Raw genomic sequence first — 15,893 nt, 5'->3', positions numbered from 1 at the left:
AAGGAATGAGACTTTAAATCTCTTTATGTCAAGTTCCAACATCCTCCTTCACCCCTCCACCCCACTCACAAGTCTGCTTTCTCTGTCTGTGCCTCCTGGCCTCTCCGGGGCTATGGTGAGGTTTTAGATAATGAAGGGAGACTGGGCACATGGTTCATGATTCAGCAGATGGTTCAGTCCTTCCTGCCTCCTCTGCCACATCTTCAGCCCTGATGGGAGGTAATTTTGCCCATCTGTCTGCCTTGAATCAGCCCCATTTTGCCTCACATCTATTGAAGGAACTGCTCATCTTCTAACAACCCAGCTACTCAGTCTGTGGTCTGTAAAATTCACCCTGCTTCGTCTAAAGATCAGTAGCTTCTCGCTAAACTTTCTACTTTAGATGCATTAAAAGATTTTTTCTTTTGGTTCATTCAGCTTAGTGGCTAAAAGGCCCTTTGTACAGTGAAAAACTCTGCTTCTAGCTTTTTGCCCTCAGTGAATCTCACTCTCTATTTCTAAATTGGCCAGTATGTGTGAATCCATTGTGGAAAGTCTGTGTCGCCCGGAAAACATAAGAAAGTAACTCCCCCCAAATGGATTCTTTCTGTTTACATAGGCAGGGGTAACACTAGATATATGGGCAGGTAGGTGGGTAGGTAAGGGGGTTGTTAGTGCATTTCCTTAGAAGAATCACCAGTCATGTGATGAGCTGTTAATACCAGCTGATCGCCATGTTAGGGGAGAAGATGAAAGGGTTGATGAACATCCTTCCACCCTCCAACCTACTAGAGAAGATAAAAAGTTCCTAGAAAATATTTTTAAAAGTACTAAAAGAATCCAGAAATTAAAATTCTCAGAAAACAAAGAGGAACTTGTAGTAGTATTAGAGTTTGGAGAGTTGAAGAAGTTGACATAGAGAAGTTTCACTGGAGCACTAGGAAAAAGGACAGAGATTTGCTGTCACGGGTGAAGCTGAAAGTTCTTGGAAGGAGCAGCAGCCTGTTCTGACTGGAACAATAAGGAGAAGTCACTGCGTCCATCAGGTGCAAGGAAAAGACATGGCATGTGGTTGTGACTCCCCATTGAGGTGTTCAGTGGTGGCCATGCAGGCCTGATGTAATGTATGGAGGGTAGGGGGAGAATCATCTTCCTGGAAGGTGAGCCCCGTCGTTATTCAACCAGCATGGCTCGGCTGATCTCCACTTCAGTTGGTTTGCAAGGAAAGCAGTGAAAGAAGACATCGAGATGCATCTCTACTGCCTTAAAACACCTAAGTAGGAAAAAGGACCCATCCTTCCTTCCATTAAAGGTCATGACTTTGGAGAGGGTGACGACATGGAGAGTATCGAAAAGCAGGATCTGTCGTGTAGGCCTAGATGAGCTCCTATAGTAAACAAAAGTGTAGCTCATGAAGACTGCAAGAATGAGTTTGCCACTGAGCGCTCTGCTTCCATTCTCACACTCTCCAAGTCCTTCTACCCGTGGCTGCCTCATTACTGTTCACAAAGTGTAACTTGGATCAAGTTATGGCTGACCCGGAGACCTTTAGTGGCTCCCCATTCCAAACTGAATAAGGTAGAAACGTCCCTGCTGGGCATTCAGGGCTTTCCACTGCGTGAACCCCAACCAGCCTTTCCACATCCCTCCTTCCAGCCCTCCATGAAGCCTGTGCTTCAGCTAGATAGACCAGCTACCAGTCCCTGAACCCACCTATGCTTCTCCATCTTCTCTCCTCCATCCTCTTGTTCTTGCCCTCTGCTCCCCCCGATACATGTCCTGCACTGTCTCCAGACACCAAAATCCTACACTTGCAAGACCCATCTGAAACTCTTCTGACATCTTTCCTTATATGACTTTGTACCTCTACGGAAGGCACTAAGCTTAGTTTTTCTTGCACTTGGATTACCTCTAGGTCTTCTTTCCAGTGAGTTGTAAGCTCCCTCAAGGCAGGGACTGAGCATCCCGTAACTCAGCTTTGTGTCTACTGAAGCCTCTGGCACAGTGCCTTGTACATAGAAGTGGCTCATGAACAGATTGAATAGAATAGATGGCGGCCAAGAAGAGTAGCTTTGTTTGTTAAAGAAGATATACACTGTTGCGGAAATTCTGGAAGTACACAATTCAGATTCATTTTTGAATGAATGAATGTTGAAGACCATTTGGATTAAAATATAAAAGAAATACAGGTATATTTCTGATAGAAATGATCTATCATATTATTAGTAATGCAGGTGATATAATCTTGATATAAGTAAGCATTCTACAGAAACCATCTGGCAGGATAGAATATATAGTTGATGCTTTTCTTGTATCTGGCATAGAGGCCACTTTCCAGTTAGTACCCTAAGTTTGAGTCATAGTTAAATATCCTAACAACTGTGTCACCATGAATACATCTCTGAATCATCTGAGTCTCAATTTACTATCTCTAAAGTGGAGATGATAACAGCTACTTCACAGGTTGATTGCAAGAACTGAACTATATAAAGTATAGTAAATTTTTTAGACTGTGCAGCTCAATAAAAATTTCAGATTTTTAGAGAGAGAGAGAGACATCGATCTACTATTTAGGCAACTGTCCTCCAAAGATGATGATTTGGTGAACTCCGGCTTGCCTTGATGAAAGCTTCACCTTTCAGAAAAAGAAATGAGTAGAACTGCTTCTTAGTCTTAATTCGATCACCCCAGAAGAACAACTTGGTGCTAGGGAAATGAAGAGAACCCCAAGAGTTTGCAGTAATGACTGGAGAGAGTCAGTCAAGCTCCTTTGCCTAAGGATAGGAGATGTCAAATAGTTCAGAGCAGTGGTTCTGAAGCCTGCAGGCTAAGGAGAGAGACAGCTTGAGACAGATGGAAGAGTTTGAAAATTGGAATTCTCAACTCAATAATGAAGGGGAAAAAATAAGTGCCACAAACATTAATAATAATATTTATGGAGCCCTTACAATGTACCAGGACTGTGCTAAAAGCTCAACACTCGTTTTCCCTTTTAACTCTCTCAGCAATCTTACGAGGTGCCCTTGAATAAACTCAATTTTAAAGTGGTCATATGCAGAAAATGAAAAGAACTCTAGCGAACTTTAGGACAAACCCCCAGAGAGTTATATTATTATTCGTGTATTTTGGGATTGCCTGGAAAAGAAATCTGGGATTATTTGAAGATAAGTGGATTTACTAAAGTAAGTCATGCCAAACTTTTTTTTTTCAGTAAAGTTTCTAAGCTGATAAATCAAAAAGATGCTGTGAGCATAATGTATCTTGACTTCAGAAAGAATTTCATGAAGTCACTCATTATACCTGTCTGAATAATATGAAAAGCATGAGCTAGATAAATAGTACTGTTAGGAGTTGATAAGTTGCCTTATAGCAAAGTGTCTAGTGGTTTTCAACAAGGCTCTATCTCGGGCATTGAACTGTTCAACATATCATGACTTAGATGAAAGCACAGAGAGTGTTTTATCATGTTTGCAGTTGGCACTAAGCTGAAAAAGACTGTTGAACATATTGGATGCTGTCTTCAAGATTTACAGGTCCTACCAGGCTGACACAATGGGTCACAATCAGGCAGATCAAATTTAACAAGAATAAATGTAAATCCATCATCTCGGAGTGGAAAGTCAGCTATAGAAGTAGTGGATGTGGGAGACCTAGTCACCAGCACCGAGAACCAGGCAGTGTGAAGCACAGTGCCTGATGCATGACAGTTGCTCAAAAATGTTCGCTGAATGGGTGAATGAACAGATACAGTGATGCAACTGTTTTTAAAAAGCGTCTTAAATTTTAGGCTTCGTTAATGTGTACATGTGGCCAGATTAAAGGACCTAATAGTCCCACTGTCCTCTTAATTGTCCAGGCCACATCTAGAATGTTGTGTCTAGTCCAGGGTACATTTCACGGGGGCACTGTCAAGTCAGAGATTACCTTGAGGAGAGTCAACAGTCCACCCCTCCAGACCCAGTTTTCTACCCCATCAACGGTCAAAAAGTTAAAGGAACTGGAGAAATAAAGGAGCTAGACGATGACATAAGAGAGATGAAGTTTCCTTAAAAATTTGAAGAATCTCATGTGGGTTGAGGATAAGACTAAATCTGTCTATAGCTCTGAGGAGTAAAATTAGGACCCGTTGGTAGAAGTCAGAGGAAACAGATACTGGCTCTGTAAAAGGAAAATCTTGGAGAGCAATCCAAAAGTGAAATGGGTTTCTCTGCAAAGTAATGAGTTCCTTGTTATTGGAATGTGCTGGTAGAGGCTGTGCTTTTACTGAAGGGATTTGTCAAATGAGATATTAAGCTGGATGACTTATAATGCTAATATTCTGTGGCTGTACTAAGGCTAGAGAGGTTCCATGGGCGCTTAGGAAAGTGCTCGGCAGCTCTCTCTAACACGACCTTGGGAGTCTGTGCAAACTCACAGCTTTCTCACCTACTAGACAGTTGTGTACAGTGATCAGTCTCAACTTCTCCAAATGTAAAGCTTTCTGCAGATGTTTCATTTAATTGCTGTACAATTCCTTTCACTGGGTGGTTTCTTTGCTCTGTGTGTGTGTGTGTGTGTGTGTGTGTGTGTGTACTCTGTAAACTTTACATTTGTTCAAACTGCTATAAGAAAATTTGGAAACACACAGACTGCATTTGACACCCCTGGGAGTCACCCAGAGTACTTTCAGGAAATGTAATTTGATGATTTACCTTTTATATATATTTCCAAAGCACTAAAGTTACGAAGACCTAGTGTATAGGTCATAAAGATAAATAAGCAAAGCAAACAAGGATATCCATCGCAAGAGACATTAATGGCAAGAAGGCTTTTTATAAATGTACAATTATTTAAAAAGAAGAGGAAAGGTTGACAGCAATGGCTTTCCTCATATATTTAAAAGTGCCAAAGAGCAAAGCCATTTGCCAAGCAAAGCAGAAAGTCCCAGACTACCTTCACTAGTCTGCTGCCTCCAGGCTAGGTCACTGGGAACTCCTTTGCCCAAGCAGACAAAATATTATCGTTTCCAGTTCTTTAAAGCCAGCACTCTGCTTCATTGCTTTGACATTCAACACATCATAATATTTTTGACTACCAGGTCCACTTTTCAAAAACTCTTTTGAAAATCCTTCCCCAAGATAGCAATATTTCAAATCTTCATTGCTTGGGTTTGCTTTTTCATCTCCTGCCAGTCACTGAGATGGTATTTAAGCAGGCTGGGCGATGTGGTTCCTGTCTCAGGCTGGTACCCAGGCATGGAAATGTTGCCATGAAATCAGCTCCCAGTTGTCAAGTACACAAAGTTGCAGGTTTAGAAGGAAAGGATTTATGGGCACAAACCAATAGAAACTGCCCCCCACCTTTTGATAAAAGATTGTGGGTTAAAAAAAATCAGAGTGGACACATGGATACTCTATTTCATCTATTTTTTATTCAATAAATAGTTGTGCTTGATGCTCTCAGTTGCTATGGTGTATGGTAAAATTAGTAAGAAATAGACTCTTGATCCCAAGAGTTTCTGCTCTAATAGAGAAGATAATAAATAAACAAAAATAAATATACTAATACCTACATTTGTATAGCAGTTTACAGTTTTGCGTTTTCTTATTTGACCACCACAAAAAACAAAATGGAGTTGAAGGGCAGCTTCTATGAACTCCATTTAATAGTTTAAGAAATGGACACTTAGCAAAATGAACAGGCCCAGGGTCACATAGCTTTTCAGTATCTGAGCCATGACTGGAATGCAAGTCCTGGAAAAGTACACCTAGAAAAGCACAGAGAACACGTTATGGGAATTTGAATGAGACAGATAACTTCCAACCCATGGGGATGCAGGAAGGCCTCAGGGAGTAGAGTGCATTCGAGCTGAATCTTGGCTTCAGGTGTGTAGCGATGATGGAGCAGGAAGTAGAACGATGGAGAACATTCTGCAGAGAGAGAAGGATGAGGAGGCTGAAGAGAGCCAGAGAGAGGTGGAAACGTAGGACAGGTCGTTCAGCCTGGTCGGGCATCGTCAGGGAGAAGGGTCTGGAAGGGCGGGGCCGGTTCTGGGGTGAGGAGTTTAGACATTGTTTAGGATCCAGTAGAGGGCTATTGAAGGATTTCATTCGCTTGTTTGCATGTGACTTTGAGAAGGCAATAACTTGGTCAGAACAGTCCCGTGAGGAGCTCAAGCTGTCCATCCAGAAAAACTGTGCAGACGGAGACCTTCAGGAGGAAGGGGAGTCAGGAATCTGGCAGAGAAACCCAGAGACGGAACCAAGAAGAGGCAGAAAGGCCATTTGAAGACCTGCAGTCTTCAGTTTTAATCAGATGTGCCCTGAGTTCTTTGTTCCGGGCAGCGAGAGAGCCAGGTGGAAATCACCAAGCACGCTTGTTCCAGCTGGTGGTGAGTGAGAAGGGAACCAGAGAACTGAGTGTGCCGCAGCTGAAGAATTGTCCCTGCTGACTTTCCCTGAGTGTGATGCTCCCGGGGGGAGACAGGCGGAGGGGTGGTGGGCCCAGGAGAAGGCGGCTCCTTCTAGGGTGCTGCCCTGTTGCTCCTTCTGGAGGGGAAATGCCCGTCTTACTCACTCTGTAGTATTTGCCCCTCCCTGTGCCCCCTCTGCTGTGTGTGTGCTGGGCTAAGGTAGGGTGAGGTGAGCACTGGGAAAGGGGGCAGCAGAGAGGAAGGGCACTGTGTCTCTTCTCTCCGTCCGATTTTCCACCTCTGGAGAAGATGAGGGAGACTCCCACCCAGCAGGCTGCAGGCTCCCGGGCCGGAACTCTAGGCTGTTTCCAGACTCGGCCTGACTGATGTGAAAACGTTGAGTATCCTAAGCAGGTGCCTGTCTGCCCTCTGGGGTCGTCTTACTGCTCTGAAGATAAAATAAGTAGAGAAGCACTGAAGTAAGGACTCTGCAATAGAAAAGAAAAATGAAAAATGGAAGCCATAAGAGAAATGAGAGTTATTGGATCAAGTATGAAGAATGGTAAATGACAAAGCACTTGATAATTTTTCTGCCAACAGACACTGTGAAGATGGAAGTTTCCATAATTCTTCTTTTCCTTTTTTTCCTCTTGCTGTTGTCTCAAGATCTAGGAGCATGAGGAATTTGTCATTTTAGTGTTGCCTTGCAACACACAGCAAGGCAGAAGGATAGAATCCCCTTCAATGATGGCATTAACACACAAGTAGGTTTTGCTGCCTGCAGTAGACGTTGAATTGCCACTCTCTAAACTTTTTCATTTATATATTAAAAGCTCATTAAATCTAGTCATTTAATTATTCATTGAAAGTTCATGTTCACAACATTTAATGTGTACCTGTTACATTAAAGTACTCCAAGAGGTGCTATTTATAAAATTAAACTTACACGATTCCATTATGAAAATAAATCATGGCCCACATGCCCTGGGAGAAGGCCTCTTAAAAGCAGGCAAGATGCCCATGAAAATATGTTTCCTCTGAATTCCGCAGAAATCCTCAGTTTGGGGAGGAAAACCAAGGGTATTTATTTGAAACCACTATGGGAATCCACTTAAATTGTTAATGTGCAGAACAGTAGTTGTGGCTGTAACAAGAATAAGGAGATGTTGAGTATACGTGTCTATGACCAAGTGAAAGTTGGTGGTCCAAGTGGTATTTTTATTGGCCTGGAAAAACTCCAGGTACTTGCAAAACTGTTCAAAAAAGTAAAGAGGTAGAAGTTTTTAAAAACTGAATTAGTGCGTATGTTTGAGCTCAATTTTCCCCATCTTTTGGGTACCATATGTACCTCCAGTTTCCAGCCATGCGGTTACCACTGTAAATTCTCAACAGTAGTGAATAAATGGGTAAAAATCCAATTGAACCCCATATTTAAAATGCCTCAAGAATGTCTGCTCATGTCTGTTTTCTTCCTTCCCACTATTTTCTTTCTCTTCGTACCACATTTGTTTAAGTCTTACCAATACTTTACTTCAGGAAACATAGTGTTATACTACCATCATAGAAAGGCCTCTAGCCCGTCTACCTTGCCAGGTCTTAGCAATTCTCTTCTCTCAGGGAGCAAGTGGTGGTGACCACATAGGCAACGAGAAGATCTCCTGACTCCTCCTGGCATCTCTCTACATCACAGAATCTGATGCCACCTGGCCCTCACCAGCCATGGGCAAATGGAAAAGCAAATCTAGACAGGTTTTAGAAGGGATGGGAAAATCAACCTAGAAAGTCTAATATATTTCAAATACATCCTGAGTTTGACAGTGGTGATTATTTTCTCTGGCAATACTGCAATGTAAACAGGTATTCCTGGCTGGCTACTCCGTGGGGCAGCACCAAGTTGGCATTTACACTCAACAGGAAAGGTACTTGAGGAAAGATTGTCTGAATTACTTTCTGAGAATCATTCAGAGTGACAGCAGCACAGTCTGGGTATATGTGTGTAATTCATTTCTTTTTCACTTTTTTGTCTTATATAAGTAATGCATGTTTCTTCTCAAAAAATTAGACAATGAAGATGAGCAAGAGGAGGAAAACAATCATCCAAGCGCCCATCAATGACCATATTAATGTGGACATATTTCCTTCTAATTACCTGTATTTGCATATATACATATATATACATACACACATACATTTTTTTCTGTTGAAACTATACTGACTCATAACCTTTTTTTCACTCCATAAAATACTTGGAATGTCTTTTTGTGTTTTTAATATGCAACTGTTCCACAGTATTTTGTTTTATGATTATACCATAATTTAAGTGGCCAGCCCTCCCTCTCTCAAATGTTTGTTATAAGATTTCTGAAGTGATTGTTTCTAGTGATGAACTTGGGTTTGGCAGTGGTACCTACAAATGGACCTGGAGGTGTTCTTGGAAGCAAATCACTCTAGTCTTTACAGCAAACCTCACCCAATGGGCTTCACTCCCAAAAGTTCAGCATCCAGGCATAGATTTTAGGTCAAGGCTCAATATATTCAAGACAATAATAGAGTAAAAAGCAAGGCAGAAAACCAGAATTTTAGAATTTGAATGAATTTTCATTTAGTGAGCTTAATAACATCTGTGAATAGATAGCTACCTGTGTAGAAAAAACAAACAAAATCAGATGGTGGGTCTCCCTCCTGGTCCTTCTTTTGAACCCGTGGATACCTTTGGTTTTCTAACTGAGCTTTGTTAAATATGAGGATAGGTTGCTCATAAATATGAGCGACAGTATGACAGGTTACCCTTGATTCAACAGATGCTTACAAAGGCCTGTCCTTGCCCATTCTTTTAGTCATGGAATAAACCACACACAGTTTCAAATTCTAGTCCTGCCACTTGCTATGTCCTTGAGCAAGTTCCTTCACTTATCTGAGCGTCACTTTCCACATCACTAGTTGTTCCAATTTCATAGGGTTGCAATGAGTAGAACTTAAGTGTTTAAAGAAACTAAGCACAGCACCCAGCCCCATGGTAGCGCTCAGTAAATGCTTGGTGAATTAATGAATTCATGCCCTCAGGAGCTTAGATGGATTTTAGTTGACTTTTGTTGGGCTCTGCTGGCTCATTGTACTTATCATTATCTGAAATTATATTGTTTATTTTCACGTTTGCTATGTATTGTCTGTCTCTCCATAAGCACAAAACATCCTCAGCAACAGGGTGGCTTGCCAGTGCTTAGAACAATGCCTGGCCTACAAGATGTTGGAAATTCATGGTTCCAACTTGCTTGCATTCTTTCCAGCCACCCAGCTGTGTGACCTGGAGGCTGTCCAGCTCAGAATCTCCCCTGTTCCCTTATCTCATCATTTGTCGATCTGTGCTTGGTTCCAGCCATCCTCCGCTACCTGAAGAATGATGGAAAGATTCACCTGGTGGCTTTCAACAACCTGCAGCTGGCTGATGGCAGGCGGCACAGGGTCCTCCTGAGACTGACCAACTTACGGCGAGGGGCTGGCTCTGTGGATCTCTACCTGGACTGCAAGCAAGTGGATTCCGTTCACAATCTCCCCAGAGCCTTTTCTGGCCTCTCCCAGAATGCTGAGTCCGTTGAATTGAGGACTTTCCAGAGGAAGGCACAGGTAGGAACCCACAGACCATTGTCCAAAGAGGAGAGATGGGTGGCCGAGGTTCAGGGAGTGCAGAGGAGGGTGCTGACATCGCGAGAGGGTCTAATTCTGGCCGAATATTAGAATCACCTGCAGAGCTTTAAAAACTGCTGGTAGAGGGCTCACCCTCCAGACAAATTGAATCAGAATCTGTAGGGATGGTACCTGGGCATCAGGATTTTTAAAAATACTGATTCTGATGTGAGGCCAAAATTGGGATCTTCTGCTTTAGATGATAAGCTGACACTTTTTGGATATGAATGTAAAGTTGGAAAGGAATAGCAAAAATTAAGCTATCCCAGCATAATAGGATGATCTATTTTCAATCTTTCTATAGTGTTATTATTTATTATTTTTTAATGAAAGTAAAAAAGAATGATTGGAACTGCCAAGCGCTAGGAACGACATTCTTCACAGGTCTTATTAGAACATCCCTAACAAAAAGGACCTTATTGCTGACCTAGTTCCATGAGGCCTTATAAGTCCCATCACCTCTGTCTTCTGTTTTATGCTATGTTAATAGTATTTTTTTCATTATATCATTGCACTTTCTGTAGAAATTGCCACAAAAATTTCTTTTAGAGTTTTGTGCTAGGAAATACTTTGTTTCCTATAAAGAACTAGTATTCTTTGTCCTTTCCATTAATTATAACTGGTCGTAGTTCCTGAATTTTATCTGATGTGGAAGTCAGTGCCAAAATCTGTAACTTTGTTCATCTGTTACAAGCTCATAATATCATTGTCTTCTCTCAATCCTCATTTTCCATTCCTATTTTATTTTATTATATGTGCTTTAGTTACAAGCTGCTCTGAACCCTTTCTACGAAGAGACAGGGTGTAAGCAATAATTCCCATTACAAGCAGGAATGCTAAGAAGTTTTAGATAATAATATAAAAACTATGCTCTGATACAAGAATTTTGTGCTTAGAAAATAGGAAGCATTTTCAAGCAGAAATTGAAAGAAAGCTAAAATCCAAGGTTTTTTGTTTTGTTTTTGCAGAGAGAGAGAAAGATGTATATGTATTTAGTGCTGAGAGATTTAGAGAGAAAGAGAAAGAATAGGAAGAGATGCTAAACTTTATTTCTGAATCCCCAAATTAGCTCAGATAATCAGAATGACAGTCAGAAATTATGTCACTGACCATTTCAGAAATTACTGTCCACTACCAAATAGGTCAATTCTAAAAGCCAGGAGTCAGCCAGGACAAGGTCATCAGAAACTATGCTCCTTAGAATTTTCTCAAAAGTTCTACCTTCTTAGACTATTAGCAGGGACCACAGTGCTCCACCTTCATAGTCACCTTGTCATTCATTCATTTAGACAATTAGTCAACAAAGAGGCACATTCTAGGCCTTAGGGACACTGTGGTGGGCAAAATAGTCATGGTCCTGCCTCCATAGAGCTTATAGTCTGATGTCCAGCACAGTATCTGTTACATAGCACTTCTTGCATACATAACTTAGCTAAATTAAAAAGTAGGATTCCTCTGAAAATCCTCAGCATGCTCATTTCTAAAATAAAGATGATGACTTTACGTTGGCAGTTAACGTAAACTTCTTCCGTCATGTATATATAATAATGGGTATGACTAAAAGTTCCAAAATAAAGGGGTGAGGAAACTGACTGACTTTGTGACTAACAGTGAATAATCGATATCAACCAGTAATGTGACAATATGATGCCAGCTACCTAATAATCCTAGAATAGACTGTTTATTCATGCTCATAGCCCAGGGAAATCAGAAATTTTGCTAAAACCTGGAGCCAAGACATCCTAAAAACAACAGTGTTTGTAATTGGGATCAGTGTCTTATTTATTACAGTCTAAACTCCATAAACAAATTCCAGACACGTCTTCAGAGTCTCGTGCCACAAAATAACTTCTTTGCCATGAAGGAAAAAGCCTTTGCTCTTCTCAGAGCCACCTCGATGAACTCTCAGGCTGAGCTGAATGTCAGCATTTTCCTAGGCTACTGGCTCCTTCCGTATTTGTGTCAGTCAAAAGGACAGGGCTGGCAGGCTTTAGGAGAAAGGCAGACCCACAAAAGTATGTAAGATGTCAGGGTCCAAATATACAGGGCTACTCTGTTACGAAACTTGTGTGAGAATGTACACACCTTGGCTTCTGAACAGCGTCAGCAATGTGTGCTATGAATGTGGTTTCTTCCAGGACTTCTTGGAAGAGCTGAAGCTGGTGGTGCGAGGCTCGCTGTTCCAGGTCGCCAGCCTGCAAGACTGCTTCCTGCAGCAGAGTGAGCCGCTGGCCGCCACGAGCACAGGTGTGAGCTCCTGCACAGTTTGTGCACCTTCATTAAAAACAAGCCCCAGGCCCCTGGATGGGCTGGGTCCCATCACTGAAACGTGGGCTGTCAGCACAGCAGCCCTACAGGGTGTATCCTCAGAAATCATGCTCCTGTGCCAAAGTCCAGGGAAAGAAATATTTCCATTGCATCTTTATTTTTGTAACTCATCTGAACTTGAACTAATTAGCTAGCGCCATCATTATCATTATTTTTTAGGTGAATTGGATGAATTACCCCAAGTTAAATTCCTAAACCCTAGGCTTTTGTCATGATGATTCTCTGGGAAGTCATTTGTGAGTCACCACAGAGAGGGCTGTCACTGGCTGAATGCTCCTTACCTTTTGCTATTGCTACAGGAGACTTTAATCGTCAATTCTTGGGGCAAATGACACAACTAAACCAGCTCCTGGGAGAGGTGAAGGATCTTCTGAGACAGCAGGTAACAGGGAGGACAAACCGTCAGAAAAGCCCCAGTCTTATCAGAGAAGCTCTGTGACAAGCTGGTGGAGTGCCGGCCTGCAGAGCAGGGCGGTGGACCTGGAGCCAGAATGCAGGTGGCCCCACGCAGCCTGCCGCCCTGGGGCTCCACTGCAAGGGCTCCGGAGATGGAGGACAAGCATGGAATAAACGGACCATGGCTCCAAGCAGAGCGAGAGCTGTCAGGGCCTACGTTAGCTCTCCCTTTAAGAACTGTGCAGGGGCCAGCCCGGTGGCATAACGGTGAAGTTCACATGCTTCCCTCGGAGGCCAGGGGTTCACCGGTTCAGATCCCAGGTGTGGACCTACGCACCACTTAGCAAGCCATGCTGTGGCAGGTATCCCACGTATAAAGTAGAGGAAGATGGGCACGGATGTTAGCTCAGGGCCAGTCTTCCTCATCAAAAAACCCACAGCTGTTTAATAGATTGCTGCACACAGATTCTTTCATTCCTGGATTATATATCAGGTACTCTTTTCCATCTTTTCTTTTCCCTTCTCATTTCTAAAGGTCAAGGAAACAACGTTTTTGCGAAACACCATAGCTGAATGCCAGGCTTGCGGTGAGTGCATTTGTAGTAACTGGCTCCTTCGGAGTTGGACGAGCAGAAGCAGACTGATGAAGGGCCTGGGGTGAGGCCGCCTTGGCTGTGGTTTCTGGAGCTTTGGCACAGAGTCGGAGGGAAGGGAAGTTCATCGGGGAACCAAATTTCCTTTTGTATTAGCTGTTTTTCTGGTGGTGAATAAGCCTATGGATTATTGTCTTTCTCTAGGTCCTCTCAGCTTTCAGTCTCCGACCCCGAACACACTGGTGCCCCCCGCACCCCCAGCACCTCCGACACCCCCAATGCGCCGGTGTGATTCCAACCCATGTTTCCGTGGCGTCCGCTGTACCAACACCAGAGATGGCTTTCAGTGCGGGCCCTGTCCCGAGGGCTACACGGGAAATGGGGTCACCTGTTCTGATGTTGATGAGGTAAAAGTTCGGCTAGACAGGGTGGGGGCTCCCTAAGAATCTTGCATCCCCTGCAGCTTGTGGGAAAAGAAGGCAAGCTGATGACAAGAGATGACCTGAGTTGTCCTCAGGCTACGTAAAAATCACTTCCTTGTGAATCTTTGAAGACATGAGACACTGTGAGCGTGAGCAGCGGGAGGAAGGAGGCGTGACTCGTGGTTGTGGCTGTGTTTGTAATCTCTCTCTCTCTGTTTCCAGCTCATCTACTGCTCCGTGTTGCTACAATGCTGAGAATTCAGCTTTATACTCTAACACGGATTATTTCTCTTTAGCAATCTATGTTACAATTTTGATTTTTCTATACTTTTGCAAATGTGGGAGGGGGAAGATATCTGTAAGGATATATTTCAAGGGTTGCAACTAATTTCTTCAGGCTTCCTAAAATAGAGGAGTAGAAGGGAATCTCAAACCAACAAGACCTGTTGAGGAGGGTACATAACCTGTGAGTAGCCAGAAGTGCCCAGGGACAGAGCCAGAAAGACACATCCAGCAACTACAGGCTGTTTGGCTGGCTGGCAAAGCTTCTGAAAGAGACCGTTTCAAGACCACGGTTAGCCAGTGACTACTCCAATCCCAAAGCAGGGTTCGTAGTAGGTAGCAAGGCTGCCACCAGAATGTGCCTTTCCCCTCCCACCCGGCCAGAGGAAGGCTGGCAGGAGAAATGGAGGGGGTGAGGTGCATGCAGGGAACTTAGGCACATGCTGACACACACATGTGCAGACTCACACACACACTCACACACATACGTGGTCACACACATGCAGGCAAACACACATATGTGGTCACACACATTCACATGCTTACACACATATGCAAACTCACATATCCGTGCCCACACACACAGCTCCTGCAGGCTCCTGGTAGCACTCAGCTGATTATCTCCCCAAGTAGTAAGCAATTAAGATGGTCTCTAATAATCCCTCAATTGAAGAAACAGCTGCACATATTTTATAGAACTGCATCTGGTTTTTATCTGTGAGCTGGAATTTTCCTCCTTATGAAAGGACAGGAAGTGGTCATGTTTTTTACATTAGTTGAAGTGGTTAAAGAAAAAGGATCAGCATCAATCTCCTAGACTCTGAGAGCCTTGGAACAGCCACGGACTTGACAGGGCACAAAGGCAGGCACAGACTCCCGTGGACCACATCCTCCTGAAGAAGCAACTGCCCTGACTTTCTCTTCTCGAGGTCTTTTCATGTGAGTGGCTGGTTCAGTAATCCCTCTGGCTCATCTAACAGCCAGCTGACAAGTGGTCCAGGAGCACCATCCTTTCACAGAGATTTTAAAAGTCCAAGTTAGAATATCAGGCAGTTTACACCGGGAGGTAGACTGGCTAACACGAAGGACTCCTTCTACTTGGCTGTGCCCTTATTCTGTAACTGACAGGCAGCCCCAGACTGTGTGGGTCAGGGATTCCGTGGGTGACTACAGAATTGGAAGGCTCTATTTCCTTTTATCATTTGGCAACCCAAAAATGGATAGTTAAATGAATAAATGAGCATGTGCAAATAGATGAGTGAAACTTGAGACTGTTTTCTCCATGTGGCTAAAGACTTTGAAATTTGTTTTGTCTCCAGTGCAAATATCATCCCTGCTACCCGGGCGTGCGCTGCGTGAACTTGGCGCCCGGCTTCAGATGTGACGCCTGCCCAGTGGGCTTCTCAGGGCCGGTGTTGCAGGGTGTTGGGATCAGTTTTGCCAAGTCAAACAAGCAGGTGGGCTGATGTCATGGTCTTCCTATTCATTTTTTATCTTAATTACCAACAGAAAAACTCTGATTGTTTCCCATCTCTTCCCGTATAACTCTTTGCCTCCTTGAACAGCCAATGCCATGTGGAATGTCATGGTGCACAATAAAGAGTTAGGACGCTTTCCCACTCATTTCTGGGCTTATACGTTCATGAAGTCTAGCAGGGAGCAAGCTGTTAAATTGGGATAATTGCGTATCACTAGCAAAACAGTGAATGAGGTGATACTGAATATGTCGCTTGATTTCAGGCTTCTATTGTTGGTCGCCAGCGAGCATTTTGTCCTGCAGAATAACTTGAGAATCAGGGAAACAAATAAAAGCTTTGA

General features: G+C 43.2%; 1 protein-coding gene across 1 annotated transcript in view; it reads left to right on the top strand.

Moving 5' to 3' along the window:
* The window catches only part of THBS4 (thrombospondin 4), a 42,780-nt gene that overhangs the window by 7,130 nt on the left and 19,757 nt on the right, over positions 1-15,893 (top strand). Inside the window, exons 3-8 of the mRNA XM_014856983.3 lie at positions 9,747-9,994; positions 12,193-12,301; positions 12,682-12,764; positions 13,314-13,365; positions 13,576-13,778; positions 15,395-15,532. Coding sequence (XP_014712469.3) covers positions 9,747-9,994; positions 12,193-12,301; positions 12,682-12,764; positions 13,314-13,365; positions 13,576-13,778; positions 15,395-15,532 — 833 coding nt within the window. The remainder of the gene's footprint in view (positions 1-9,746; positions 9,995-12,192; positions 12,302-12,681; positions 12,765-13,313; positions 13,366-13,575; positions 13,779-15,394; positions 15,533-15,893) is intronic.

This window comes from Equus asinus, chromosome 9 (assembly GCF_041296235.1).
Source record: "Equus asinus isolate D_3611 breed Donkey chromosome 9, EquAss-T2T_v2, whole genome shotgun sequence".
In the NCBI taxonomy this organism is placed as follows: Eukaryota; Metazoa; Chordata; class Mammalia; order Perissodactyla; family Equidae; genus Equus; species Equus asinus.
The sequence above is the reverse complement of the archived record's forward strand: the minus strand, read 5'-3'. Positions and strand labels throughout refer to the sequence as shown.